General features: G+C 35.6%; 4 protein-coding genes across 4 annotated transcripts; 1 reads left to right on the top strand and 3 right to left on the bottom strand.

Moving 5' to 3' along the window:
• Positions 1-5,255: 5,255 nt before the first annotated feature.
• On the bottom strand, positions 5,256-10,544 carry UVR8 (Regulator of chromosome condensation (RCC1) family protein). Its single transcript, XM_048106524.2, has 12 exons — positions 10,289-10,544; positions 9,257-9,443; positions 8,847-8,993; positions 8,210-8,291; positions 7,705-7,860; positions 6,875-7,048; positions 6,616-6,687; positions 6,350-6,421; positions 6,060-6,178; positions 5,804-5,889; positions 5,656-5,708; positions 5,256-5,526 (listed from the first exon to the last, which is right to left on the bottom strand). Exons 1-12 carry the CDS (start codon positions 10,404-10,406, stop codon positions 5,440-5,442), a joined length of 1,353 nt encoding a protein of 450 aa, XP_047962481.1. The 5' UTR covers positions 10,407-10,544; the 3' UTR covers positions 5,256-5,439.
• A 1,551-nt stretch (positions 10,545-12,095) lies between these two features.
• On the bottom strand, positions 12,096-14,598 carry LOC125207694 (amino acid permease 3-like). Its single transcript, XM_048107144.1, has 7 exons — positions 14,442-14,598; positions 14,227-14,359; positions 13,922-14,155; positions 13,754-13,847; positions 13,405-13,619; positions 12,754-13,237; positions 12,096-12,607 (listed from the first exon to the last, which is right to left on the bottom strand). The coding sequence occupies exons 2-7, from the start codon at positions 14,357-14,359 to the stop codon at positions 12,313-12,315; spliced, it is 1,455 nt and encodes a 484-aa protein (XP_047963101.1). The 5' UTR covers positions 14,442-14,598; the 3' UTR covers positions 12,096-12,312.
• A 2,294-nt stretch (positions 14,599-16,892) lies between these two features.
• RSW3 (Glycosyl hydrolases family 31 protein) lies at positions 16,893-22,049 on the bottom strand. Its single transcript, XM_048108277.2, has 6 exons — positions 20,373-22,049; positions 18,711-18,984; positions 18,499-18,634; positions 18,066-18,276; positions 17,751-17,957; positions 16,893-17,438 (listed from the first exon to the last, which is right to left on the bottom strand). The coding sequence occupies exons 1-6, from the start codon at positions 21,948-21,950 to the stop codon at positions 17,067-17,069; spliced, it is 2,778 nt and encodes a 925-aa protein (XP_047964234.1). The 5' UTR covers positions 21,951-22,049; the 3' UTR covers positions 16,893-17,066.
• Positions 22,050-23,082: 1,033 nt separating this feature from the next.
• On the top strand, positions 23,083-26,673 carry LOC125208625 (BTB/POZ domain protein TNFAIP protein). The gene is made up of 10 exons (XM_048108278.2): positions 23,083-23,538; positions 23,951-24,048; positions 24,121-24,166; positions 24,806-24,888; positions 25,085-25,149; positions 25,418-25,479; positions 25,885-25,944; positions 26,054-26,086; positions 26,301-26,366; positions 26,439-26,673. Exons 1-10 carry the CDS (start codon positions 23,110-23,112, stop codon positions 26,481-26,483), a joined length of 987 nt encoding a protein of 328 aa, XP_047964235.1. The 5' UTR covers positions 23,083-23,109; the 3' UTR covers positions 26,484-26,673.
• Positions 26,674-27,086: the final 413 nt, after the last annotated feature.

Raw genomic sequence — 27,086 nt, 5'->3', positions numbered from 1 at the left:
GGTCTTATTACTAGTAGTAGGAGATAAGATAGATATCCCCGCGGTTCTGGGTTTCGGTTTCGGAATATTTTTTAGTTACCTGAATCGAACTATGGTTCCAAAAGTGACGGTGTCGGTTTGATTTAAATCTCACGCTTCGGTGGTTAACTGTCTGAACCAAAAACCTTGGGCATCTCTAAGATAAGGTCGTTTAGGCCCGAGCAATAAAGTACTCCTTCATTTACTTAAGAATATCCATAATAGGGAGGATACATTGGTAGACAAGCCACTTTTATTTGTCCATGGTAAAAAAAAAAAAAAAAAGTGTCCACGGGTAGACACTCCCAGGCCAATTTTTTTTTGTTTTATCAATTGATTGTATATTTTATTTTAATTAAAATTAAAATTATCAGACTGAAAATAATTATAAAAACCAAAACAATAAATACAGTAAAAAAACAATTGGGACGAAATGAAAATAAAAACATTTCCCTCAAAATAGAAGCTGCTGCACCCCCAATTTTTAGAGAGAGAAAACACTGCAATTTCCTCACCATACTCCCATCTCTCTCTTTTTCTCTCACGCACCAACACACACTTCAGCAAACGAAAAATTTTAAAAAAAAAACCATGAAAATTGAATTTCGGCGGCGCCCTGCGGCTCTCCACACCCGCCGCGTCCAGGCCAACTAGTCGTCGGCCTCTTGTCCCCCGCCCCCGCCGTTTTTCAAGTGTCCTCCACAATAGGGAGGCGCGGCGCAGCCGCGGAGTCGGCAACCGCAATGTCCTCCTATTATGGTTACTCTAAAAACATTTTGAGAATGACATGAAATTTAATTATTTTTATGTCTTATTAAAAGTGAAACGTTTTATTTTTTCTTAAAAATTATACATTTTCTTTTAAATGGAAATAACACAAAGGAACTTTTCGAAATGAAAAAGCGATTTGACTATAAAGGAACGGATGGAGTATTAGTTTCCTATAGATTTTAATTCAAATTACATCGATCTTATTAATTATAGTATTATTTTTTTTAAAAATTGTTGGTATTATAGTATTAAGAAATGCCATTTGTTGATCATCTACGATAATAGACAGAATAAAAAGTTATTTTCATTTGTGTATATTCAACTTGCAAAAGTTGTTTTTTAAAATTATTGCACAAAAATATAGTTAGGTATATTAAGTCATTCTAAATTAATTAGTACATATGATTCAATTTTAAATATAAAAAACTTAAAAATCTAATTATATTAATTTAGTTTTATGTACAATTATCACACACAGTTGTTTTATGGTTACATGTGAATAGATTTTTAGTCGGTTGACATTCGACTCAACAACCCACATTGTTCTAATTTCAACAAAGATTATATGAATTGAGATGCATCTACATAATTGTGCCCCACTACGTGAAATTAGGGTCTAAAACCATTCAAAATTAATGATTAGTGAGTAGTCACTAAATCTTTTTAATTTGACAATGTTTTGCTATATTATAATTATAATCATAATTAGTAAGTACTAGTACTATAATTTACAAGGCACAGACGAAATTGTTCGAGAAGGTTTGACATTAACTTAATTGGTAAATTTTTAGAAAATCATTTTTAGTGCTTCAATTTGATTGGAGGGATTTGTGCACCACAATTCACCTTTAGTATCAATATCCATTTTGATAATTTTGCAAGAAAGAGAAAAGCAAAAAAGAATGGCTCCAATGATAATTAAAAATGTCCATCCGAGTCGAAATTAGTGATTTGATCTTTATAGTTTTAACTTTTAAACATAGAGGATTTAAAGTTGAAGTAATTTTTGTAGTATTAAATCTTATTTTTAAGCTAGTTAACAATCCCTCAAGATATATTGAAATTCGTATAAATAGGGGATATCCTTAATAAGTCGAGCCTTTTTGAAAATTTGAGCTTCAAATACTAGCGAGAGCTGAGCATAATCTATTCCGAATATTTAGATTATTATTAACTTATTATCTTAGGTGGTTTGAATAAAACTAAGCTTAAATTAGTTATCATTAGTGAGCGCATAATTTCTTTATTCTCTTTTTTCTTCAGAATGTAATTTTTTGTTCAACAAAAAAGAGGGGACGAATAAACTTGACCAAATTTGATTTAATTAAATATAATAAGAAAACAGAAAATAAAAGGCAAATATAGAAAATACTAAAAAATTGGAAGAACCATAAAGATGATTATATTCTTGTTAATCAATTCTAATACATCCAACACATTACATTAACAAGAGAAAATTAAACAATCTATTTATGACACGATCTTCTTTGATGGATCAAAATGATTTCTCTCTTTCTTGCTTGCTCGCTCGAACAAGACTCTAATTGTAGCTTTGATTATTTCCTTCAATCACACATATTGTCTTCATTTCAACATTCTCCCTCTCAAGTTGAATATCAATTCTTTCGATATCCAACTCACAATGATCTTCAGTTTGATAAATAGTTTATACTCATATTCAGAAGTTCTTCAATTTTCATTGATAGTTTATACTCGTATCATGGAGCTTCTTCATTCTTTCTTGAAAGTTTAGGCTAATTTCAAGGAAATTCTGCAATTCAATTGATAGTTTGTTTAGGCTCTATGAAGCAACTTCTGCAAATCCGTTAATAGTTTAGGCTCTTATCAAGGAACTTCTGCAAATCCGTTGATAGTCTAGGCTCATATCAAGGAGCTTCTTAGTTTTCGGTAGGCAGTTTTGAGGAGCATTTCACTTTTCATTATTGACTCAAATTTGTCAATAATGTATCATAATAACTACATTGTATTTTCTCTTGATTAATCAACTCTAATGCATCCAACTCTTATATAGGATCAATTATGCATTAAGAAGGAAAGTAAATAATTATTTATGATTCGATTATCTTTGATTAATTTATATTGATTTCTTTCTATCTCAATAAAATCTTTTAGGGATCAATTATGCATTAAGAAGGAAAGTAAATAATTATTTATGATTCGATTATCTTTGATTAATTTAAATTGATTTCTTTCTATCTCAATAAAGTACTCTGATTGTAATCTTGATTATTTTCTTAAATCACATATATTCTCCTCTTTCCAACATTATTACGTAAATTTCTTACATAAATAAACTTAAACTTTATATATCCAAAATAAGGGCTACATGATGGAACTGTAGAGAATTACTGCTGTTAAATACTTGACTCATAGTGACGGAATACATACGACGTTGATTCCGAAAACCAACTCAAATTCTTTAGCTCAAGATAATAATCTCCGTCTCACACAAGATGTCACACTTGTGGGATGACACGAAATTTTAGAAAGTTTTATTTTGTGTGTTAGATGGAGAGAGAAAATATAATTTTTATATTAATGTGAGAGAGAATTTTTTTCAGAAATGGAAATATGACATCTTTTATGAGACAAACTAAAAAGGAAAGTGTGACATTTTGTGTGGGACGAAGGGAGGAGGATTACTAATTATCTATATAGTACATCTCACTTTCTTCAAAATAAAATCCCGAGACATAAATGATTTAAAATCTGCATCTAGAACGATTATGGTCACATCATACATGTATTAATAATTGCACAAAAATAAAAGTGGTGGGTCCCATGATAGTCGTCATTGACTTTTACTTTGACCCAACATGCGGGGCAAACGTACACGCGCCTTTATACATATCACGAACGACCTAAAAAAAGAACATAAAAAGAAAATATAATTAAATATCTCCATCTATATAAAAGAGGAGTATATGTCATTGTTGAATAGGGATTAGGGAGTAATTGACAATTTTACATTAGAAAAATGCAAATATTTATATCATTTATGTATAGTGGGAGATTCTTTTAAAAAAAGTGAACTTTTATAAATTTTTAAAACTAACATTTCAAACTTTAAGTCATCCATCCTCTCCTCTCTTTCACAAGCCACACCCAACTATTTAATGGTAATCAAATAGTACTTCATTTAAGAAAGTTATTTTTACGGAATAAATCTTAATATAAAGTAAAATAAAAGAGCAAATAAAATAAGTAAAGAGTAAGTATAACATACTCCCTCTGACCGTAAAATGTTATTCATGTTTGACTCGGCACGAATTTTAAGAAATGTGAAAAAAAGTGAGTGGAAAAAGTGATGGAATGTAGATCTCACATTTATATACGTATTAGTTTTATAATAGAATGTGAGGGTAATGAGTTAGTGGAAAGTGAAGTCTATTAGGAGTACTAAAAATAGAAAAAAGTAAAGTGGACTATATTTCACGGACGGAGGGAGTAGAAAAGAGTAAATGATTAAATGTTTTATTTTTTTTGTCATAGAATTAAATGACTCATAAATTTGGGATAATTTAAAATAAAATACGACTTAAGTAATTTAAGACGAGGAACTAAGCAGGGACAAAGCCAATATATTACGCAAATGCCCCTCCACAAATATATTGAAGTACTTATACTAGTACTACTAGTATATTATTTTCTGTTCTAAATTTCTCTATATATTTGCCCCATCTTGAATTCTCAAATTTTCCAGTATGTAATATTAACCCCTTCCATTTATGTTCCTGGCTCCGCCCTTGAGATTAAGTAACAGTACTATGAAATATGATAAATTTTGAGAAATTATCTATTCGAACTATTCAAATATTTTTGTTATTAGTATTTGAATACAAATAGAAATCATGATATTCTGAGTCATTTAAACCGTGATAGTATACTATGAAACAAAATAACACAAATATTATACTGAAACTAAGGGTTTGTAGGAAAATTCATCTTTTGTGATATCAACATTATTGGATTTTGCTTATACAATTTAATCATAATCTTCTTGAGAGACAAAACTTTAATTTGTAAGTACTCTCTTAGAAAACATTATTATTATCATCAAGATTCTTCATTTTCAACAGGTTAATCAGAAATTGGGTCAGTATCATTCTTTAATTTGTCTCTACCTCTTTTTAAATCAAGCCTAACTAGAAAACATAAAATGAAAGAAGAAAAATAGCCATCACAAAAATCACGATTGACTTTAATAAGATATCAAAGGCAAACCGTGCACGCATTGTATTGGCAACAAATCACAAATCACATTTAATTAGCGACTCATGAGCGAATAATCATAAATAAATATTCAAGCTGAGATAGCAAACACAAAAAAGTACTGTTAAAAAATTAAGATAGAGTCTATTAATATTATGTTTAAGTTGCAAATGGCAAAAAGAAGTCAAGCTTAGTGGTCAATTTCCCTAGAAAAAGAAGAGATGTACTCAAAATGCAAAAATAAACAGGTAGAAATTTCAATGCTGCAAATGTTAGTTTCCTCATTCGAATCCAACTGCGATGTTTATCTTTGATTTTAACCAATACACGACCAAACAGTTGAGCTTAGACACCACAGTATTAATTTTAAACCTTGAAACCAATGCATCAATACATACACAGATGTTGCACAACCACTCAAATCCTCATCCTTTTTACATCGCTCTCAGGGACACTCGCGTCGTTTCTGTTGCCGCCTAACATACCAATCGACGGTTCCTGAGCCTGCGCAAAAGCCGGTACCATTAGTACTTTTCATATTTGCTCATTGTTTCAGCTTAAGCACAACTGCACAAATGTAGGAGTAATATTTGCTACCGATGAATTTAGAAGTAGCAGAAATGCACGACTTACATTCTCATTTGGAACGACTGCATATCTCTGAGTCGGGGACACCCAACTTTTTTCTGGCCATGGAAACCCAGAGACAGTGTGAGAAAAATATGTTACTGGGTTAACTAGTTTGGAAAATTGAAAAGAGCAGGCAGACACAACGAAGAACCTGATGAGACGTCAACTTTGGAGGCCTCTATATGCTGTCCGCTTGATCCATCCATGCTTAATGCCTCTATGATCTTCGGAACATTTCTACAACAGCATTTCAGATTATCAACAGTCTAAACACTGACATATTTTTTATCATAGACATACATGTGAAATACGTCTTCACTGAAGTTTTGTGGTTGACACTGACAGAGAAGAATAATTGAACGAAAGGTTCAATTTGTTTTGAAAGGAGTTAGTCTGTAAAATGCTACCTGTCAACAGCGTCGCCATGCCCTAGCTGGCCATTGGTACCCCTTCCCCATGAGAAGACATTTTGTCTGTCTGTCACAGCAAGGGTATGCCTCCATCCACATGAGATATTCACTACTTTCTGCATGCAAAAACCCAATTCGAAAAAAATAAATCAAAAGGAAAGAGAATTTGCAAACTAGAGCCACCCCTAATCATTGTAATGAAAGGGTGAAAGAACCATGCAAAATTAGACTAGTGTTGCTGATTAATGTTAGTTCACCAGTAAGGAGAGAGGGGAAAAAAAAGGCACCTGATTAAGTGGAAATTTGACTTGCACAGGTGAGCAATGATCTGTATTGTTGCCAACACCAACTTGTCCAAACTGATTCAGTTGACATACAAATCAGTTGTACTAACCATAAGAGGCATAGCATACAAACTACTTCAAATGATATGATAATTCTTTAAAAAACGGGCAAAGTGTACATATAATATGAGAAGCACAAGGGTAAAACACACAGACTAGTCAAATTTCATGATTGTGATAAATTATGTAGAAAGAAGTTTGTAATAGACCTTATTCCAGCCCCAGCCATATAGTTTTCCATCAGTTGTCGCAGCCATTGTATGTCTCCAACCACCTGAAATCTGCAGCAATCACAACGACATTCTATTAGTATAAATGATCTATTAAAATATCCAAGCAGAAAAATTGAGTTGCAAAAGACTTCCAAAAATAGTTCAGTTTTATTGTAAAAGAATGAAAGATTTAGGGGGATACGAGTTTTCTAGTTATTGATAGGATAGACATCTCTGGATGAGAAGCAACAATTACTTGAGATATATGATGATCACGTAAAGCTTCCAGCTTATGAGGGATTAGATGGTCCTCAAAATCCCCATGCCCAAGCTGGCCATATTTGCTCCATCCATATGTGAACAAACTCCCCGAGGAGGAAATAGATATTGTATGTCGCCATCCACAAGCTACCAGGACCATTGTTTCTCCCTGCAACAACGATTATCAACAGTACAAAGGTACAACGAAAAGTTAAAGAAACTAAATGCATACATCATTTTCATTCCAGCTGTGACACTTTCTTAATTTTGATTTAGTGGAATTACAGTGGAACAATGAACATCCAGGGATTAATGATGAATATAACACATGAAACCCCTAGAACATCCTCTCTCTCGTAGACTCAAATGGACAACACTGAGAATCATTGTGATAAAATTTTCGTGTGAATTGGTTTGCAGTTTGGTTGCAAGCAAAGTAATGTGTTTGAACATTCTCTTATAACGTTCAGCCAAGTAGGCTTTATTTTACAAACACGTGGCTCATTCACATTGATAAGAAAATCATCTTCTAAAACAAGCTTTTTGCAATCTTAACTTGTGATAATCCTAATTTTTTTAACATAATGTACTTAACTTAAAATCATACTACAAAATATGAAGATTATGGTTAGAAATTTGTGATACAGAAACATAGACATCTAAATTACTACCAAAACTGACTCTTTAAGACTACTTAGGTAGCCTTTCATTTAAATTTATTGACTACTGTGCATCTTTAGCATACAGAACATTTGTTTTTGAATATTACTATTTAAGACAGGACTACCAAGATAATTTTCCGATGTGCAATGAATTTGGGCTTACCTCAACAGTTGCAACTTTTGCTGGAAGTAGGCGGTCATCTCGATCACCTAAACCTAAATTACCATATCTACCCCAGCCCCAACCGTAAAGTTCACCGCCTTCTGTTACAGCAGCTGTATGTTCAGCACCAGCGGCTACCATTTTGACTAATATCCCCTACAAAAACATACAGGCGTCTTATAGACATCTCAAGATGAATTATCAAAGTGCTTATAAAGATAAACACATATAGTTTTTAGGTAGTAAAATAATATTATGGCATTAGTTACCGTTAGTATATTCTAGTATACTAGACGATGCAATCGTTTTTATTGGCTTGTGATTGCACAATGTAAAATACAGGGAAAAGCATTTTAAAAAAGAAGAATACACAGACATGTTTTACCAGATTCGCAGAGCATGCCTATTATTTTTGTCTTGAAACTAAACATTCATAGAGTATTATCAATATCAAGCAGAAAGAAAATGGATATTGATGTTTATTGATGAACTTCATGGTACATACCTCAAAAGCTTCAATCTTTCGGGGTACAAGAGAATCCTCAGTGGTACCAAGTCCTAGTTGACCATTTTGATTCCGTCCCCAACTTCATTTGAACAGATGTAAGTTAAGATTGTCAGATTTTCATAAAAATGACTTTCCGGAATAAAAAATTATACTGTGCATAATCAGAAAAGAAATTAGTAGAGTAAGAAAATGAAATGAAGAACATGGTTCCATGTGAGGGCATATCAAGATATTTTTTGTAGTGGTTGCTTTACCTACCAATGAGCAAGAATTTGAAGATAAATATGCAGCTGAGTACCGTGGCTGTTTTTATATTTTGATAGGAGATCTCAAAAAAATACCAAAGTGGAAGCCAAGGGAAACATCACTAGGTTAACAAAGTTGGACAACACGTCTACATCAAATGTCAGCAGACAAGAGCTTCCTATGCCCATCTGATCAAAGATCTCAGGAGAGTCCTCGGGCTTCATGTCTTTCTAGACGACTTGGCAATGTCAGAATCAGACTATATGTATCCGGATATGCATAGGAGACATAACAACCTATCCTGGAGTTGATTGGCTATTTGCAATGCACCTTTCAAGTTACGCCAGGTTACTTGCTAACTTACGAGAAAAAAAGAAACATGACCAACCTTTGTACTTCGCCTTCCATAGTCACTGCCAAACAATGGCTGTCTCCACAAGCAATTTGCTTTATCTGCAGGCCTTGTAAAGCTTTGATCGGTTGAGGAGAAAACAAGTCACTAGAATTTCCATGGCCTAACCTCCCAAAATCACCCCTATAAAATGTTTGAAATACCAAGCAAACATAAGAACTTGGCTCACATATTAGCCCATCAAATCCAATGAATTACTAAACAATGGGACTAAGGCTGAAATGGCGGCCACGGAAACAAGGAGTAACACTGAGGTACTAATATAAAGGACAGTTGAAAAAAACACTCTGCTTGGGATATATAGAATTATAGATACAGAAGTTTAATCACAAGGTTAAATAATACTACTATATAATACAATGACAATCAGCCATCCAGAAACTCACCATCCCCAGCTGTATACTTGAACTTGTGATTTGGAATACGCAGTTGTATGATCAGCTCCACAAGTAACAGAAACTATTTCTTGATCATCCAATACACTTAACTGTGTAGGAGAGAAGCGATCTTCAGCATCTCCATGGCCTAATTGTCCGTCTTCTCCCCTTCCCCAAGAGCAAACAACATTCCCAGCTGCATAATATGATTCATATTCAACGCTACCCTCAATTATGGGAAAAGTTTGTAGTTGTAATAAAGATTTCAACAATATTTAACCGAACAAAATATCAACGAACAATGCTGATTTGAGCATTACAATAGGATTAAAATATCTTCCATAAACCGAATGCAATTGCTCGTAACCGACTGCTGCTTAACACGAACTATACGAAGAAACAGAGTAAGTTAACGACATTAGGAAGTAGGGAATCATGTTGTAAGTAGATATCAGCTAAAATAAAATAAGTATCAACATTCTTAACACAGATTTGGTTGTAAATTCATTTTTAAAAAAATTTCATGTTCATGCATTGTATTTAAAACCAAATTTTCTATCGCCAAATGTTATTTGCAATGTCTTGTCAGATTTACCACGAAAAGCTCAACCAAAATCAACTGCAATGGCAAAGTAATTCCGACGATTAACTCGATACTTGAGTCAACAGCACTACACTTTTTTTTGCAAGTCCTACCAAACAGCCGATATATATGAAAAAAACAAAAAAAGATTCAAACAGAAATCGAAATTACTACTGTTAATAAAGCGACAAAAAAATAGTTGACTAAGTTCTTCAATTATTACGGAGAAATGTTTTCAAACTAGACGTGGAGCTTTCTAGTCCATGCAAAAATTCCTAAAAAACTGCACCGCCAATTTTCACACAGTAAAATTTGGAAAACCTACAGTTTTCAGCATCGAAGCAACAAAAAACACCAAATGAACAAAAAATCCTAAATTCGTTGAGATTCAAAGGCATTGACAAGCGTAGAAACACATAGTGTAGGCAGAAATTGTAGCAAGGAAATATAGAATTTACAGAGCAGAGCGACGGAGTGGCTGGCGCCGGCAGATATGACGAGCACTCTCCGAATCGGACCGGTAACTCCTTCGGTAACACTAGTGTTGGTGCTCTGAATTTTCCCCTCATCGGCCATCTCCGTCTATCTCTCTCAGTGTGTCTCTGGTTTGGTGTTTATGAGGAAATAATTTAGAGAAATTGAAGAGAGAGTGAAAATGAGAGATATTTTAGAAGTATCTAGTTTATCAAGTTTTGAAAAAGGACGGTGAGGTGAGGGGCAAAAGAGGGCCTCAGGCTCAGCGTATTTATAGTGACAGTGATGCTGACCATGTGCTGCTGCTGCCTAGCTGGGAATTTCATGCATGTATTTTTAATTATTTACCGTGCACTCTAATTACTCTACTTATAAGTGTGTGGCTCAAAATATTTACTAAGCTAACGCCTAACGGTATATTTTATTTTTATTTTAGATTTTGGATTTTTTTTAATTGTAGATGCTCACGTGAATTTCCTTATTATTCGTGTTCCAACTAAAATTAGAGGAAAGAAATAAAATGATTAAGTAATTTATCATTAATTTAGAAACGCTTTCTTTTACGTTCTAAATTATCGTATTATTTTAAAAAAATACTAGCGCATGTAATTGTGATTTTTGCATCTTTAAAAAATACAGTAAAATTTTTGTAGTAAATATTTGGACCAGTCACAGCAGATACATTTTCTCCTCTTTGTTTTTTATTTATCACTGCTACCTGAGAGAAAATTGGTAGGAAAAGAATAAAAATAATTCTATTTAATAGAGAAAATCTAACTTGCATTGTTTATTAAATTTGATCTGAATAGAATAGAAGAGAATAGATCTCAGTTTTCAATTCTAGAACGTCAGTGTCATATTAATTCTACAATCTTGAGACTTTTCAGAGGGTGGTTGGATTAATATAGTAGTAGAATAAATGTAAATGAATAATTCATCTAAAAAATGTACTCCGAAAGTTGATAAATTCATGAGGCGAGGGCGCGCCTATATTAATGCCTGCGAACGTATGTAATCAATCATCGCCCATGTGATATGTGACCTAAATATATTGCGGTCTTCTTTTACAATAGTAAAATGAACAAGTTTGAGTTTTATGGACCAATCTCTTATAAGAAATTAATTATATTGTACATGTGCACATTGTCCTTATATTTTGTATTAGTAATAAATTAGATTAAATGTATAGTACTAACTCTATACTCTATAGTGCCCACATAAATCAAGACTGCGAAAGCATCTTGTGTTTATTTAGTATATGAATGAATTCTTAAAAGGAAAAATAAATTACAGTTCGACATATAATACGTAGTATTAAAAGTCTATTTGTCTGATCGACGTATTAATATGTCGATCAAAGTCTATAATTCTATATTATACGCATAATTGGTTTGACAAATTAAAGAGTGCTTGGTAGATGGCAACTTAGGAGATGGAGTAATTAATAAACACTTCATTGTCTTTCATTGTTGAAAGGCCAAGACATATTAAATGTGTTGCTAATTGGTAGGTATAATGTCTTATCCATCCATCACTAAGATTAGATATAACATGGAGTACTATAATACAGTATATATCAAAATAACTAAAATTATGATTTCCACCTACTATTTCATTCTATGCCCAACTCATATTTTGTATACACTGAAATTACATTACTTCTTAATAAGGTCTAGACTATTATAATAAAGGTAACATAATTATTTCCCAAGTTATAATTTAGTACTAGTTTTATTTCAAGAAAAGGTTAAATAATTATTTCCCGACGGTGATAATAAATCGAAGAAAAAGTTACAATTAACATACCAAATTTTATTGAACACGACATCTTCCATACATTCCAACATTAACTGGATTGCAGTGAACTAAAATTACATAATGCCTTCTTTACATTCACAAGGCTAATAAAAAGATAACACATGACAATTAACATAGCAAATAAAACACAACAATAGCTAATCAACACCAACCACCAATTAATCTGATGTACAAAACAAAACTCTGCCTCTCAATAGCTAGTCTTGAATGGTCTATAAACCTTGAGATCAAGCACAACTCCGGCCACCGACCCGGCCGCTGCAGCAACCGATATAACGAGGCACGCGAAGCTCAGCATCTGCAGGCACACCCACCTCGTGCTCCACCGCCGTATCTTCTTCTGCGCAATGTACATCTCCACCGGGAAATAAACCGTCAGCGGCCAAAACCCGAACGCCCCGAGAATCCCCACCACATCATTGAAAAACGGCAGCAGCATCGAAATAAGCGTCGTGATCAACACAAACATGCTCCTCCACACCAACCTGCACAGACCAGGGGCGCACGCAGAAAATTAGTTTTAAAGACTGAAAAGGTCATAAACAAAATATAAAAATATTATAATATAAAATATTCTCTCCGTCCTACTAATAATAAAATAATCTATTTTTACAGGACAGAGGTAATATACCTGAACATGTTGACGTTGAAACCCTTGATGTTGATGTCCCGGTTGACGAAGGCGCTGTCGGGCCATTTGGCGGCGGCGTATTTCTCGACGAAGGCGAAGAGGGGCTGGCAGTAGACCTGGTAGGCGCCGACGAGGTGGATGACGATGGCGGCGTTGGCAATGTCGAGGAGCCAGAAAGGGTTGTAGAAGCCGAAGCCAGTGAGGAGGTTGCCGGGAGCGAGGTCTCCGAAGGCGGCGTAGCCCATGCAGCCGCACAGCATGTAGAAGACGGTGGTGACGGCGGTGCTGATGAGGCTGGCCTTTTTCATTGTTTTCGACTCCGCCGGAGGGGACTTCACTGTGTCTTGGATTTCGATGAGGATGATCGAGAACGAGTAGGCGAAGGCGATGTCACCGAGCGCTTGGAAACTCCTCCATATCTTTTGGGTTTCAGTCACGGCTCCAATGCTTATTCCGGTCAGGCTGCCCTTTATGGCTCCGTTAGCTGCTCAGTAGCGGGTCACAGTGGTATAAGTTATAAATAAAATGATGTACTACTCCTATATAAATAGTAGTAGTAATTACTATGAAAAAGTTTTAAAAAATAAAATTGGACTAATTTTTGTAAACAAACTAAAATGGACTATTTTCCGTAGACAGAAAATTAGTTACCTGCAGTCTGAGCAATGCCGAGGCCTAGGCCGATAGACGAGTAAGTGAAGGACATAACGGCTGCGACGATCGAGAGCCACCATATCTGATCGAAATCCGGAATCTGAGAAAACAATATCTGTGTAACACCAAAGGCTATCATGTATGGATTGCTAGACATGTGACATGGATCCTTCCCATCACTCTTGTGGAAACAGTTTGATCTTTTGATAGCCCTGTTCACATCATCAAAATTAATCATCATTCCCACACAAAATTTAAATAACTAAGGCCCGTTTGCCAGGGTAGATAACTCTTCTATCTTCCCAGCCAAACAGCCCCTTAGCATGCATGAATGAAGTGAACTCACATCATGCTTATGGAGGAGGCAATTGTGTACCCAACAGCTACTCCAAAGATATTCATATATTGAATCATCCCACACAATTTCACCTTAGATCCACCTATCATAAATCACATTAGCAAATCAATTTCTTCTTGTCATGACTTATTAGTGTTAAAAATTTTATATGCATACCAAGGTTGGATCGAACCGCATCCATGTAAGTGTAGTTTCTCTTCCCGAACAAAGGATCTCCAGAGCGATAGCAGTCGGCTAGGAGAGTGGAGGTGTAGTAGATGACGAAGGAGAATAGCAGCATCACAGTCGGTCCAGCAATCCATCCCAGCTGGCCTATCGCCCATGCCAACGACAAAACTCCAGATCCAATCACCGCAGTTATAATGTGTGCACTTGCTGTCCAAACACTCCCTAAACAAAATTTATAGGCCTTAGTAATATAGTAATTGATGGTGTGGAAATAGTTAGGGACGCGAAGGTACCAGTTCTTTGGGGGCGGCCGTCATCATCCACGGCCTTGGAGCCGCAATGTGGGGCCATATTGACTGAGACGTCGAACACTTGGGCGTTGTGGTGGTGCTGGTGGTGGTTGTTGGTGGCAGTTCCCTCTCCCATCTTGAATAAAATCACCAAAAATACTCAATATTTATAGCAACAAATGATAAATGTTCATCATGTGTGTGTGTGTGTGTGTTACCTTGATTATTGTCGGGAAGTCCTCTAGCTTCCTCAAAGAGAAGAACAAAAACTATATACAAAGAGGGAATTTATTTGCAAAATATGATGGGAAATCAACTGCTGCACACTCTTTGTGATGTGGTAGTGCAAGCTTATATAGAGGAAATTTTTTGGTATTTAGTGATTTAAAATAAGGTAGGTATCAATTCTTGTGCATATAATAACATCAATATCTAATTATATCTTGGGAGAAAAGGTTGCTTTTGTACATCATTCTAACGTGTATGCTTTCCTGCCATCAATGCAGAAATGGAATTGATTCTTCCTGTTTTGTTTTCTTGATTATTAATGTGTTATAGTGCAATCTTTGGGGAGAAAAATTAGGTTCAGTCAACAAGAGGAACAAATTTGATAGTAATAATTAAAAGGGATTAGCATTATTGATGGACCAAAGTTGATTTGGAATTAGTGGTGCTATTATTTCCATTATTTATTTAGATTCTAACAAGAATCCGGAAAATGGGTTGTTATTAGTCAGGAATATTAATGACTTGGCGCCAAATACTACTTTAATTTTTTCTTTCGAACACTATATTGATTTACTATTAAACACATAGATATAAAAATTCTTGAAAACCAGCATAATTAAGTTCATTTGAACTGTTTTGGAGTGTGCCGATATAAGCAATTCATTTGCATAACGAAAGAGGAAGGGAGTAAATTTTATTTACTGAAATCATAACGTTTTCTATGGATACATGTTAGTGAGCTATGCTTCTAATATAATGTATAATACTACCAATTACCAAGTGGAGAATAAAGTTAGGTTACATTAATATTTTACATAGTAGTATTATAAGAGGGGGGGGGGGGGTCTAGTTTACAAATTTCAGTTTATAAAATAAAATTAAATAATACTATAATTTTATGTATGATCTTAAGTTTTTATATTCTAGCTATATTATTCTTATGTATTTTACTATTTAATATATATGGAGAAATGATATGATGTACAGTAGTACTACTATATTTTACGTGAACATCATACATGAACTAGGCTTTCATTAGTTCACATTGGTATTGATTGTTTTGATATATAGAAGGAGTAGTACTACTATTTTGATTCGAATAGCAAAAAAATTATCTTCGATATTATTAACCTAGTATAAATTAATAAAAAATAATAAAAGTTGGATTCGTTGATTCGTCCATTTGCATGTATAGTTAGGAGAGGGTCCGGTTTGATTCTGATGGGATGGGACAATGGGTTACATAATGCATGATGTAACCAATTGTTGATGGTTGTGAGTTGGCTGATTAGAGGTTAACATGCATTCAGTTTGAATGTGTTCAACTATTCCACATGGAATTTAAATTAGGTCCAAAGAGTGAATGATTTGAGAAAGACAATTCATCACCACACAAAATCAAGTACAAAGTCAAATTAGAATCCCACTTTCAATGGTGCCTCCTTCATGTTGGTCCAGGGACATAGGCTTGCACTCAAGTACCCTAATTTCAACTTAATCCCACTCTTAATTAGATTATGTATATCTCGTTAAATTAATACCTACCAAGTTTATAGTAATTTCGTGTATTAATTACTCTAAGAATACATCAAAACACCAACATTTTAAAATTAATTAAATCATGCTCATGTAGGCAAATTTCATAAGTAAAAATGGTTCCCATTTACTTCAAATACTTGCAGTTCACCAGCACATTTTTTATAAGGTAGCTAGTGCATGCATTTGACCTCTGTTTTTTCAGAGGTGGAAAATAATAATAAAGGGACATCTTCATTATATTTGGTAAATATTACTATATTATTTTAGAACACTCGAATATTTTCAAACAATCTTGAGATTGTGAAACATAGAAACCATGGTCCTTGTTACATCATGCTGCATCTAAATATACCAAAATGTAGGTCCAATTTCGCCAAGATTTTATGTTTATTTCAATTAATAATGTCTATATTATGGTAAGCATTTTTTTGGAGAAGTCGGGCAATAAAAGCATGCTAACAAGTAGTAATAAGCAATTAAGCAGCATCATCCTCGTCCACACTAGGTGCCCCTTCACATGAAACATAACTAATTAAATAATTACAAAATAAAAGGTAATGCTCATTGTCAAATGTTTACTACTACTATTAGTATTTTCATTTCTTATCATTTAACTTTGTCATTCATAATTTCATATGCAGAAATACATAAAGTTTGCAATCAATCATGAGCAGCAGCAGAAAAAGATTCACTGAATGGCTAAGGCCTAAGGTTATTGCGCTATTTCTTTTGTATATAGAGCACAAATAATAGTTTATATTATCTTGAATAATTAGTGATGATAACTTATAAGAGCCATTAATAGTTGGCTAATAAGCTATCATGTCTTTCATTTTCAGCATAATTAATATAGCCCCAACTTTTAGGTTAAGTATATTAGATTTGTTTCATTCAAAGGAATGTTTCAATTTAACATAAATTTTGCATTTATATTGGTTATGAATCCGTGAAGATAAAAGAAAAAGAAACTGTTAATAATCTCTATAGTTCTAATATCGAAACAACTGCATGATCCTCTAATTAAAAGGGCACCCAATCTAATGCAAATGGTATCCTCACCCTCTCTATGCAGCTGTTTACAAAATTGCAATCGTCCAATCATCTGCAATGTTCACATTAGGCTTGCGGATGGTTAGGACGGACGACGGGGCAGGCCCTCCTCGAAGCAGGAGCGGGCCGCGTTCGACGTCTGCCTTATGGTTCCCTGGCTCAACAAGTGCAGTTTTGGGGCCGGGAGACAGACCTACGACTATGATTCTCTCGATGGTGGAGCGCGAGGCAAATTTGCGGCTGCCAGCTGTAGCAGGGGCCATATTTGTAGAAGTAAGCTTCCCGTTTGAAAATGTGAAACGAAGGTGTATGTAGGCGCCTTGCTGGAACTCGAAGCTCTTCCCGTCATCAACATAAAGCTCTCCTTCAGCTTCTTTGGAACTATTGAGCGCGATGACCTGCCAGCCACACATATCATCGCGTTTTAGTGACTCAGAGTTCATATATATCAGAAACCAATTAGTTTAATGTTTACTTTCGGGAAGGGAATGAAGCAACAAAGACTCCATTTTTAGAACTGTCACTCGATAGAGCAAGATGGCCCTCTCACGCGTGATTAACGTTGGGAGTGAAAATATCCTGAATCTTGCAGTGAAACCAAACCTCAAACATAATCTTTCCATTGGAGACACTTATTGGACTCTATTTGAGGGTAAATTCGGAATCAAGCAAGTTCATATATGTTTGTGTAACTGAATTCGAAGACATACCAAAGTGTAAGGATCATTCTCCATTTGTGTGGAGCTTCGACGGGTTCTGTCTTTTCTTGGAATGATGGTACCGGCCCGTTGGAAAGAGGGTATGCTCTCTTCTAAAGCTTCCAGCTTATGAGTTACTCCTCCCTTGTAAGCAGCTCCAGTTTTCATATCATACCACGGCTGGTCCCCAGGAAGATACACATCAACGTGCTTGGCTCGCTGCAGAAAATTTCCAAACACATTAAGTGCATAATACGAATACAGATACCGGAGCAAGAGAACAGCAGTACAAGGGTAAGAGGTTGAATAGTCTTGTAAGAATGTGACCTCGGTGTATATTCCTTGCACCAATATACTGTTTCCAACCATAAAAGCCTCATCGTTGGTGAACGTCTTCTCATCGGAGGGAAATTCCATCCAAAGAGGGCGAATAACAGGAATACCACTGACATTTGCCTGTCTAAACAATGTGTAGTAGTATGGGAGCAACATGTAGCGTACACGTATGGATTCCTTAATGATTTCGGTATTTCGTTCCCTGAAACCATCATATTCACCGAAGCAATTCATAGAAGCACAGAAAGAAGATTCCATAGGGTGTACCATCGTAGATGCAAGATTTTAACACAAACTAACATGACAAAATTGTCAATTATTTATAAGTTTCTAATCAATCACTACTTTAGAGTCAGCACATGTGATGTCTATAACAATTTATGTTTCAGGCAGAAACTAGTTTGCAGGTAAAGTAGGATCTTACCCAAATAGCCAAGGCTCGCGTCTTTTTGTGTCGTGATGAGCATGTGCTCTGAAGAAGGGATAATAGGCACCCAGCTGATACCAACGAACCAACAATTCAGTATCAGGATTACCAAAAAATCCTCCGACGTCAGCACCTGTGAAGCACGCATAATCAGTGGCGAAGTAAGAGTTCAAGCACTAAAAGTTGTGGTAATGGGGATATTTACTAACCAGAGAATGAGATTCCTGTAAGACCCAGAGTCAAAAGCATCGGAACTGAAACCCGCAACTGATCCCAGTCAGCTGTGTTATCCCCTGTCCAAACTGCGCCGTATCTTTGACTTCCAGGGAAAAAGGCTCTTGACAAAACAAAAGGTCTGTCTTTTCCATCACTACGCTTAACAAGCCCATTTGCTGTAGCCATGTGAAAGTAGTAACCATAGGCATTATGCAACTCCCTGTGCTCCACATCTCCGTAATGCAATGCATCTCTGGGCATTGTAACCTGATGAAAAACAAAGCTTTCACGTCATTAGGGGACTTGGAAGTCTGAATGTTCCAATTTAGGGACCACAAAAACTAGGGTGTATCTGGATTATTGATCCCTAATCAGTGCTCTAACAAGTTTATTAATCACATCTAGGATTTAGTCAGGTCAGATGCACCCGAACATGCTCCTTTATGAAAAGTAGTATTTTATATTATTGATATTTCTTTACAGCTTTGGGAACTTTCAATTATTGCAGCGCAAATCTTGAATGCTGGAAGTTAGCTTCTCAGGTGTAAGCCAGCCACTCACTAATCAGAACTTGGTCTTGTAATATCAATATGAATGCATGAAAATGGAGATCATTAAATATTAACATAACAAAATGAATAACCTAGAACTGCGTATGATGGTCAATCAGTTTATTAGTTTCTGAAAAGAATTCGTGGATGAAATGAGGATATTTAACAAATGTTAAATTGTTCTAACTTCCGACTTTCAACTTAGATTCAATATTCTAAGCAAAATGATGATAACCACTTTGGATCAAGAATGTAGGCAGGAAAAAGTGATTTGACAATGCAAAAACCAGTTCAAGCTCGAATGGCAAAAACTGCTACATTTATTTATTTAACAGGATGCCTTATGTATTTTTCTGGATGACAGCTGAAAATGTCACTTGTACGTAATCTTATCTTCCAGCCATTTTATGCTTCAAATATTGCCAGTTGTCACTGATAGTATTTGGCACCACATCAATATCTAAAAGAATACTTTTGGCAAATATATCTCATGATTCTCATTCAAGAAAAGATAGCTCACTTTGAGATGACCGAAAAAGAAATATGAGCAGTAAAGTGGGATATAGGAGGGTTCACTGAGAATGTAGGTAGAATACCACTAAGTAATAGAGGACTGTTACTCAAAGCACAAGGTAAATGAATTTCATATGCAGCTGATGAAATTCATTTTCCTTCAATTATGTGTCAGTGAAAATGCCAAATTAGTAATGGTTAAAATCCCAAAAATGATGTGGATTAACTTAGAAGATAGTGTTACTTCTTTCAGTCAAGGAAGCAACTAGGTAGACTAAAATCAAATCCATTTTCCCTCCCCCTCCTACTCAACAATACATCATGTAAGTGTGCTTTAAATCTAGAAGTTAATAAGCAGCAAGCAAATAGGTTCTGAACACCAAAAATGCATTAGCACTACAAGCTGTTCTCCAATACTTCAAACACGTATGAATTTAGCAACAAACTTGTATGAATTTAAGAATTGAATAGACCAAAATCATTTGACAAGTTAGCCAATATATCAAATAGATTAAACACAAAGGACCAGATATAAGTAAACCAATAGTAAAATCTGTAAGAGTAAGGGATTGAGAAAGAAATAAAGCTTACCTCTGGACCATTGAAGACAGAAGGTTCATTCATGTCATTCCAGATGTATAGCGAAGGAGTTGAGCCAACATAATTCTCGTATGAGAATTTTTCAGCCCACCAGGACCTGATCTCTGGATTCAACATATCCAGGTAAGAAGAGGAGCCAGGCCAGCACCATCCATCAAAATCCTTCCCAGTCGAGTCCCTTACATAATATCCCTTCTCAGATGCCTCCTTATGTATATAATACGATTCGTCCCTCTTGATGTGAGGATCCACAATAGTTACCATACGTCTGCCTTTACCAGCTAACTTCTTCTGCATCTCTTCTGGATTAGGGAATAGCATCCTATCCCATGTAAAATACTTCTTTCCATCTGTGTGTTCAATATCAAGCCACAAAACATCATAGGGAATGTCATGCTCGTCAAACTTGGCATCAACGTTGAAAACATCCTCCTCATCCCTGTAGTTCCATCTACATTGATGGTAGGCAGTGGCAAACAACTGAGGCATTGCCGGTGCTCCTGTCACACTAGTATACTGCCTCACGACATCTTTAGGCCCTGGACCAACAAAGAAGAACGCATCCACCACACCAGCCTCACTCATCCACAATGTATCAACCCTCTTCTGGTCAGAAGGCAGCATTAACACCGATGAGTTCTCATCATTCCATCCAGTCCCCAAAACATCAATCTGCATCTCAGCAGCATTGAGCCAGAAGAAACCTGAACTACCTCTCGACTTACCATGTGATATCATGAAAGGAATGCTTCCATAGAGCCCAAAAGGTGAATCATGCACGTATTCAAAAACATCGAGATTAAACAGCCTATACGGCTCAGAGAATTCAATCCCAGGCCCTCTAGTAGGGTTTAAGGCTAAACTAGTGGCATGTTCAGGAATCCCATACACAAAATCAGCCTCATAAAACGACACATCAAAGCTAATACTCTGCGATCCATAAGGCCTCTTATCAGTATGGCTCCTAAAATTCTCATGCCAATCCTCACCCTCCTCTTTCTCCCTCAACTGTTCGAAATCAAACAACCCGTGTGAGTTCAAAGAAAGCACCTTTTTCCCATTCTCGCCACTCTCCCTCACAAAAACCTCAAAGGGATCGTGCCTAATCACAGCTTCATACCCTTCCGAGAGATAAACGACAGATATCGGACCATTCTCGTCCTTATCCTCCTTCAACCTCTGCAGCCAAAGCTTCTTATTCAAGAACCCGGGCTCAATCACGTCGGGCACCTCGAATCTCTTCTTGCGGGGGGAAAGGCTTTGGTCCTCGTCAATCTTCATCCGCATCACGCCATCCTGATACGCTGAAATTGTGAGAACCAAGGGTTTTGTGGGCCCCTGATCCTCGGAAACGTCTTGACTAGACTGCTTGGCGATGAGCTTGGCGACTAGATCGCCGTCGGAGATCGAGACATCGGATGCGATCAAGGAGCAGGAGCCCGGTTTCCGGGTGCGGGCGCGCTTGCAGAATGGGGTTTGATTGCAGTTTCTGAACTCGTCCTTTTTCCATGAAAAAACTGAATTTGCGAAGAGGAGAAGCAGCAGAAAGGTGGAGAGATGCCTTCCCATGGCTTATTGCTCTAAATTCTTGAGTAAATCAAACAACTCCGTGGAGAAATCGCATGGAATTGGACTCTGGAGAGTTTGGTAGTGATTATTGGGGTTGTGCTGAAACTTACTTTGACCCTTAAATCTCAATCATATTTCACTTTGCTCCCCAAAATTTCGGAAATTACCTGTGTATCCTATAGGCTTAGGCGTATTTATTTTTGGTCCGTTGCACATGATTTATTCAATTTTAAAACATGGCAAATTGTCAAAATTATAAGTTTAATTAAATTTTAGTTAATCTTACAATTTTTCTTAAGTGACATAATAACATTGATATTTTTCTCATTATTTTATAATATCGGATTTGGACAAATTATTCTGTATGATATGACAAACGAAAAATATTATATGGACAAAATAATCAACTACTTCACACGATGTTTTCGTCTTTATATTTTACATGTATACATTGTATATATTGTGTTAATAAATTGATATACACAATATTTCGTAATTTTTCACCATGAATTGATTAAGAAAAATACTATCAAAATTAATACTCCTATAATTTTTCATGGGCTAACGAGATGGCCCAATTCAGATATCAAATAGAAGGAACAAATCCATTAAATTATCATAACAATACTCCAATTTGAGTTGGCCTTGTATTAGATTTGTCAAATTCTCATAGATATCGAACAAACATTTTATTTATACCATGGGCATATTCTTAATTAATAAGTCTCCCTGCGTCCATGACATACTTTTCCTTTTAATTTATTTCATAAAACAAAATATCATATTTTATTTTTTTTAAAAAATTATCTCTCACATTAATATAAATTTACTATTTTTTCTTTCCATCAAACGCGCAAAACAACATCACCTAAAATCTTGTATCAATCCATAAACCAAATGTGCCATTATTATGAGACGGAGGGAATATTTAGTTTAAGGATTGTCCATGAACAATAGATCTAAACCAAATAAAGAACTGAAATGAAGATAGGAAAATGCTTTGGGCCTTATGGCATTTGATCTGATTATCGTTGGCACCAAAATATAATTTTTCAAGTTACAAAGGACCTGAAAATGAATAAGTAAAAGATGAAATGAGAGCAGAGGATAAAAATCTGGACTTCAATCAGTACTGTGTAACTGACGCAGACGTGAAACAATGAGCTTCTCCATCCCCAAATTTCCCACCTTCGCTACCATTTCTCCAAATACGTTGAGAGTTTCCTCCAATTTTCCTCAGCTCTCCGTCGGTTTCCCCCAATTTAGCAAAACAACCGCCAATTTCGGTAGCAGATACGGTTTGCTACGTTGCTACGCAGCGGCGAAGCAGCAGAAGAGCGGCGGTGCGCCGCCGACAACGACGACAAAGAAGAAAAGGAAACCGAGTAGCAAGAGTGGTAGTAAGAAGGTGGTTGGAGATGACTTTGAGATTGAGAAGAGTGGCGGTGGAGTGGAGGTGATGGAGTCACCGTCAGAATCAGCTCAGTCGCCGTACTCGGCGCTGCCTCTGCCGAATCCGCCGGCTGGATTTGTGTTGGATGAGCAAGGGAGAGTTCTAATGGCTTCCAACAAACGCATCGCTACTATCGTAAGATTTAATTTCAAATTTCAGTTTCTTCTGTTATTGTTTATTTGCTGTGAATTTTATTAAGATTTTCATTCTTTTGTCAATGTGCGAGTCATCTTAGTTTGTGAATAGTCTCAGAATGTATGACCTGCCTATGGTCAATCAAAACTGGACCTACCCTGTTTTTCGTTTGGGCAAATGCTCAATTTAAAGCAAAATTCTATATGGTATTGGTTTAAAGCAAAGTTCATATCGGAATATGGTTGTTGAGTAGGTGGAAATGAGTAGGTAGTTCTTTCTAATTAAGATTGCTGAAGCTCTTTTTTCTTGGCACTTGTACATTCTCTTTGTGTTTATGTTAAGCTCTGCGGAAATTGTTCCATTTTCCTTATCTATTCTTTTAGGATTTTAACAACTAAGAAGTCAATGACAGGTTGATTCTACCAATAACTTCCCCCTGGAGTGTGTTATACGGAGAGTATTTAGAAATTCACGAGGAGATGAGTGCATGCTACTATGCCCAGTTGATACGTAAGTCACGCTGTGTGTGCTGTTGTGTGATCTGCTTCACCCTTATAAAATAAATTGTTGAACGCTTTGCAGGCCTGTTCAGATTTTGAAGAGTGTCAATGTTGAAGGGTGGTCTGCTGTAAGTCATCAACTCACTGAGATTCCCTTTGTTTCTGCATTCATTTCCTAAGGCACTAAGCTAATTGTAATTCTCATTTGTGACCTATCTATGTTATGTTTAGAGCGGCACTAACTTTAAAAAGAAATGTCTTAACTATTTTTAACGAAGTTTTGTCATAGAACTGCTAATCCCTAAATGTGGATTACTGAACCCCAAGTATGGATTACGAAACCTTAATTTTGGATGAATAAACCCTAATCCAGCTGTTAGTCATGCATAAATTCCGTGGATGTTTCCTGACGCTACTGTGCAACTTCAATCCTGTATAAGTAGAGGGCACTGATTCTTTCGATAGACGATAGTGGAAACACTGCAAAGATCAATTTTTCCAACATGTTTATAAAGCTTGAAAAGGAGAGAATTGGGTGAAATTGTGGGGAGATCAGATGAATATATTTGAATCAGGGCAGCTGTGTCCATTCCTAAGCAAACATATAAACAACCCAAACTGGTTACCGCCTCTGAAGAATTCGATAATGTGCTATTTTGTGGTATCATATGGTATAATATATTTTCCAATCTATCAATGGAATCCGTCATTTGTCTTGTTTTATTTGTCACGTCGTATTGATATCTTTCAACTCCTGTGCTTTATAGGTTAGTGATGAAGAAGTTGAGGCTATACTGCCCACTGCCGCTTATGCCCTTGCCAAAATACATATGCATCTTGTACACAGTGGGTAAGATGTACATAAAGTCGTTTTTTCAGCAAAGATTTAGCTTCTAATTTCTCTTTGTTACATACTACTCCATGTGTTACGACTATGACTAATTGTTGTAATATTCTGATACATATGCATATGCATAGTTGCATACTATAAGATATATCTATCTTTAGCTAACGGTTTCTATGTTATGACTAATCTGCTGCATCAGATTCTGTTATACGGCACGAGGCGGTTTTTGCTACACAGAAGAAGATATATTTGAATTTCATATAGGTACATCTTTTTTATGAAACTTCAGTTGATCCCTGTCTAGCTGTAATACTTTGTTCATCTTAATTTCACAAGAAAACAGTTGAATTTTCCAGTTATTTGTGATGCTTGTAATTTTGTTCAATTTTAGAACTTGGTTATGAAATGAATTCACTAGGATGTAGTAGTACTTTTTTATTAGATAGTTAACTTCTCACTATGTGTGAGGAAACATACTAACAATCCATCTGAAGTTTTAACTTGAATTTGAGAAACTTTGGGTTTTATGCAGACAATGGTGAAGATGTGGACGGTTTACCAACTGAAGGCGTTGAGATTGCATGTTTCCATCTGGTACGACATTGATCATGCTACAGTTAAACATTTATAACATAACCATTTCATTCAATAAGTACTCCTGTTAAGGTTTTCATGGGTGAAAGATTCTTTTGCGAGTCACCATCTGGAGACTACAGGATGTGTAAATCTCAACAAATGTTATCTTTGGTATCCAAAATAAGATCAGGCCTAAATCTGTCTTTATAACCGATATCATTATTGATGTTTGGGAAGACATTCTCTTTTATCCTAACACTTACAAGGAAGGAGAAACTAGGAACGTTAAAAAGTCAAAGAAGCAAAGAACGATTTCAATGGACACTTAAATAGAAACAATGCACTGGGAGATTTGCAAATAACTCTTTTCTTAAAAATATTATCATCCTTGAATAATTCTTCTATATATTCTTCTTCATGCAGGATGGTTCTCACTATATGATTTATACACCTTCCGACCCACTGCTGTTTGTTGCAGTGAAGGTAAAGTATACAGTTCTTTCAACTGTAAGTCTTTGTACTGACATAAGTTTGATTTGAATATAATAACATCTACTTACAAGCAACTTTCTATGTCTCTTTATTGTTGCAGGACAAAGATGGTGTACTACAAATAGCTGATGACGTAAGTAAATTCAACTTTTAAATACTTGTATATAGTTGAGTTTAAGTAGTTACATCTTGCTTATTGTGATTTGAAATCTGGCGGCCAAAATTTTCTATGTGAATGTTACGAAGTTAAAAAAACTGCTATCACATTGTTATGTTTGCTTTCTGTGCATTCCTTCTTGGTTTTCAAAATTTTGAGTCACGACCGGGGCCTGCCTTTGCATAAACAGGAACTCTTGGATGATCCTGCTATTATTAGCGCCATAGATGAGGAAACGGAATTCAATGCTTTAGTGGTATGTATGAAAATCTTTACTGATTGAATCTTGTTATTAAACCTTACTATCTTTCCATTCCCATTTCTGCAGGAAGAAGAAGCTGCTCTTCTCGATTCATTGCTTGGAAAAAGGTGATTAGGCTATTATCAAAGAAAGCAGAATGTCTTTGTTGAAATCAGCAAAATAGGTAGCTTGTAAAACTTGACATTGTATATACTACGATTCATTAGTTGTTCTGTTCCCCTAATGTAATTAGTTTTCAAGGTCGATTATATTTATAATTAGGAACATTGCAACCGATGGTTCACTGCCTTTTTCCACTAAATCTTCCTTTTCTAGTGCTAATACTTAGTTACTTACAAAAGAAAAAGACTGAAAAAGATCAAATAACTTTTAAAAACATTCTTTTTGCTGGGGGCGCCTCTATATTTACATTGTATGCGATGTCAATGTGTACCACGTAGCGACATACACAAAAACAATTATGCATACACACATAACAAATGGCATTATTCTCGTATTTAAATAGTAATACATGGAGTATATATTTTTGTCATTTTCAAATCACCCCTTCACCTCTCTATTATGTCGCTATCACATTAACAAAGAAACAAAAACAAAATATTTTTTCTCGTCATGTTGCTCTCTATCATCAACACACTTATGCCACACGGCCCACATTGTCAATTTTTTTATATCATACAAATCTTGATTTCGCTGAAATTTAAATTAATAGTA

Source organism: Salvia hispanica, chromosome 6 (genome assembly GCF_029641045.1).
Source record: "Salvia hispanica isolate PSC_SH4W2 chromosome 6, Shi_PSC_v1, whole genome shotgun sequence".
Lineage (NCBI taxonomy): Eukaryota > Viridiplantae > Streptophyta > Magnoliopsida > Lamiales > Lamiaceae > Salvia > Salvia hispanica.
This window is presented reverse-complemented; position numbering and strand designations above follow the sequence as displayed.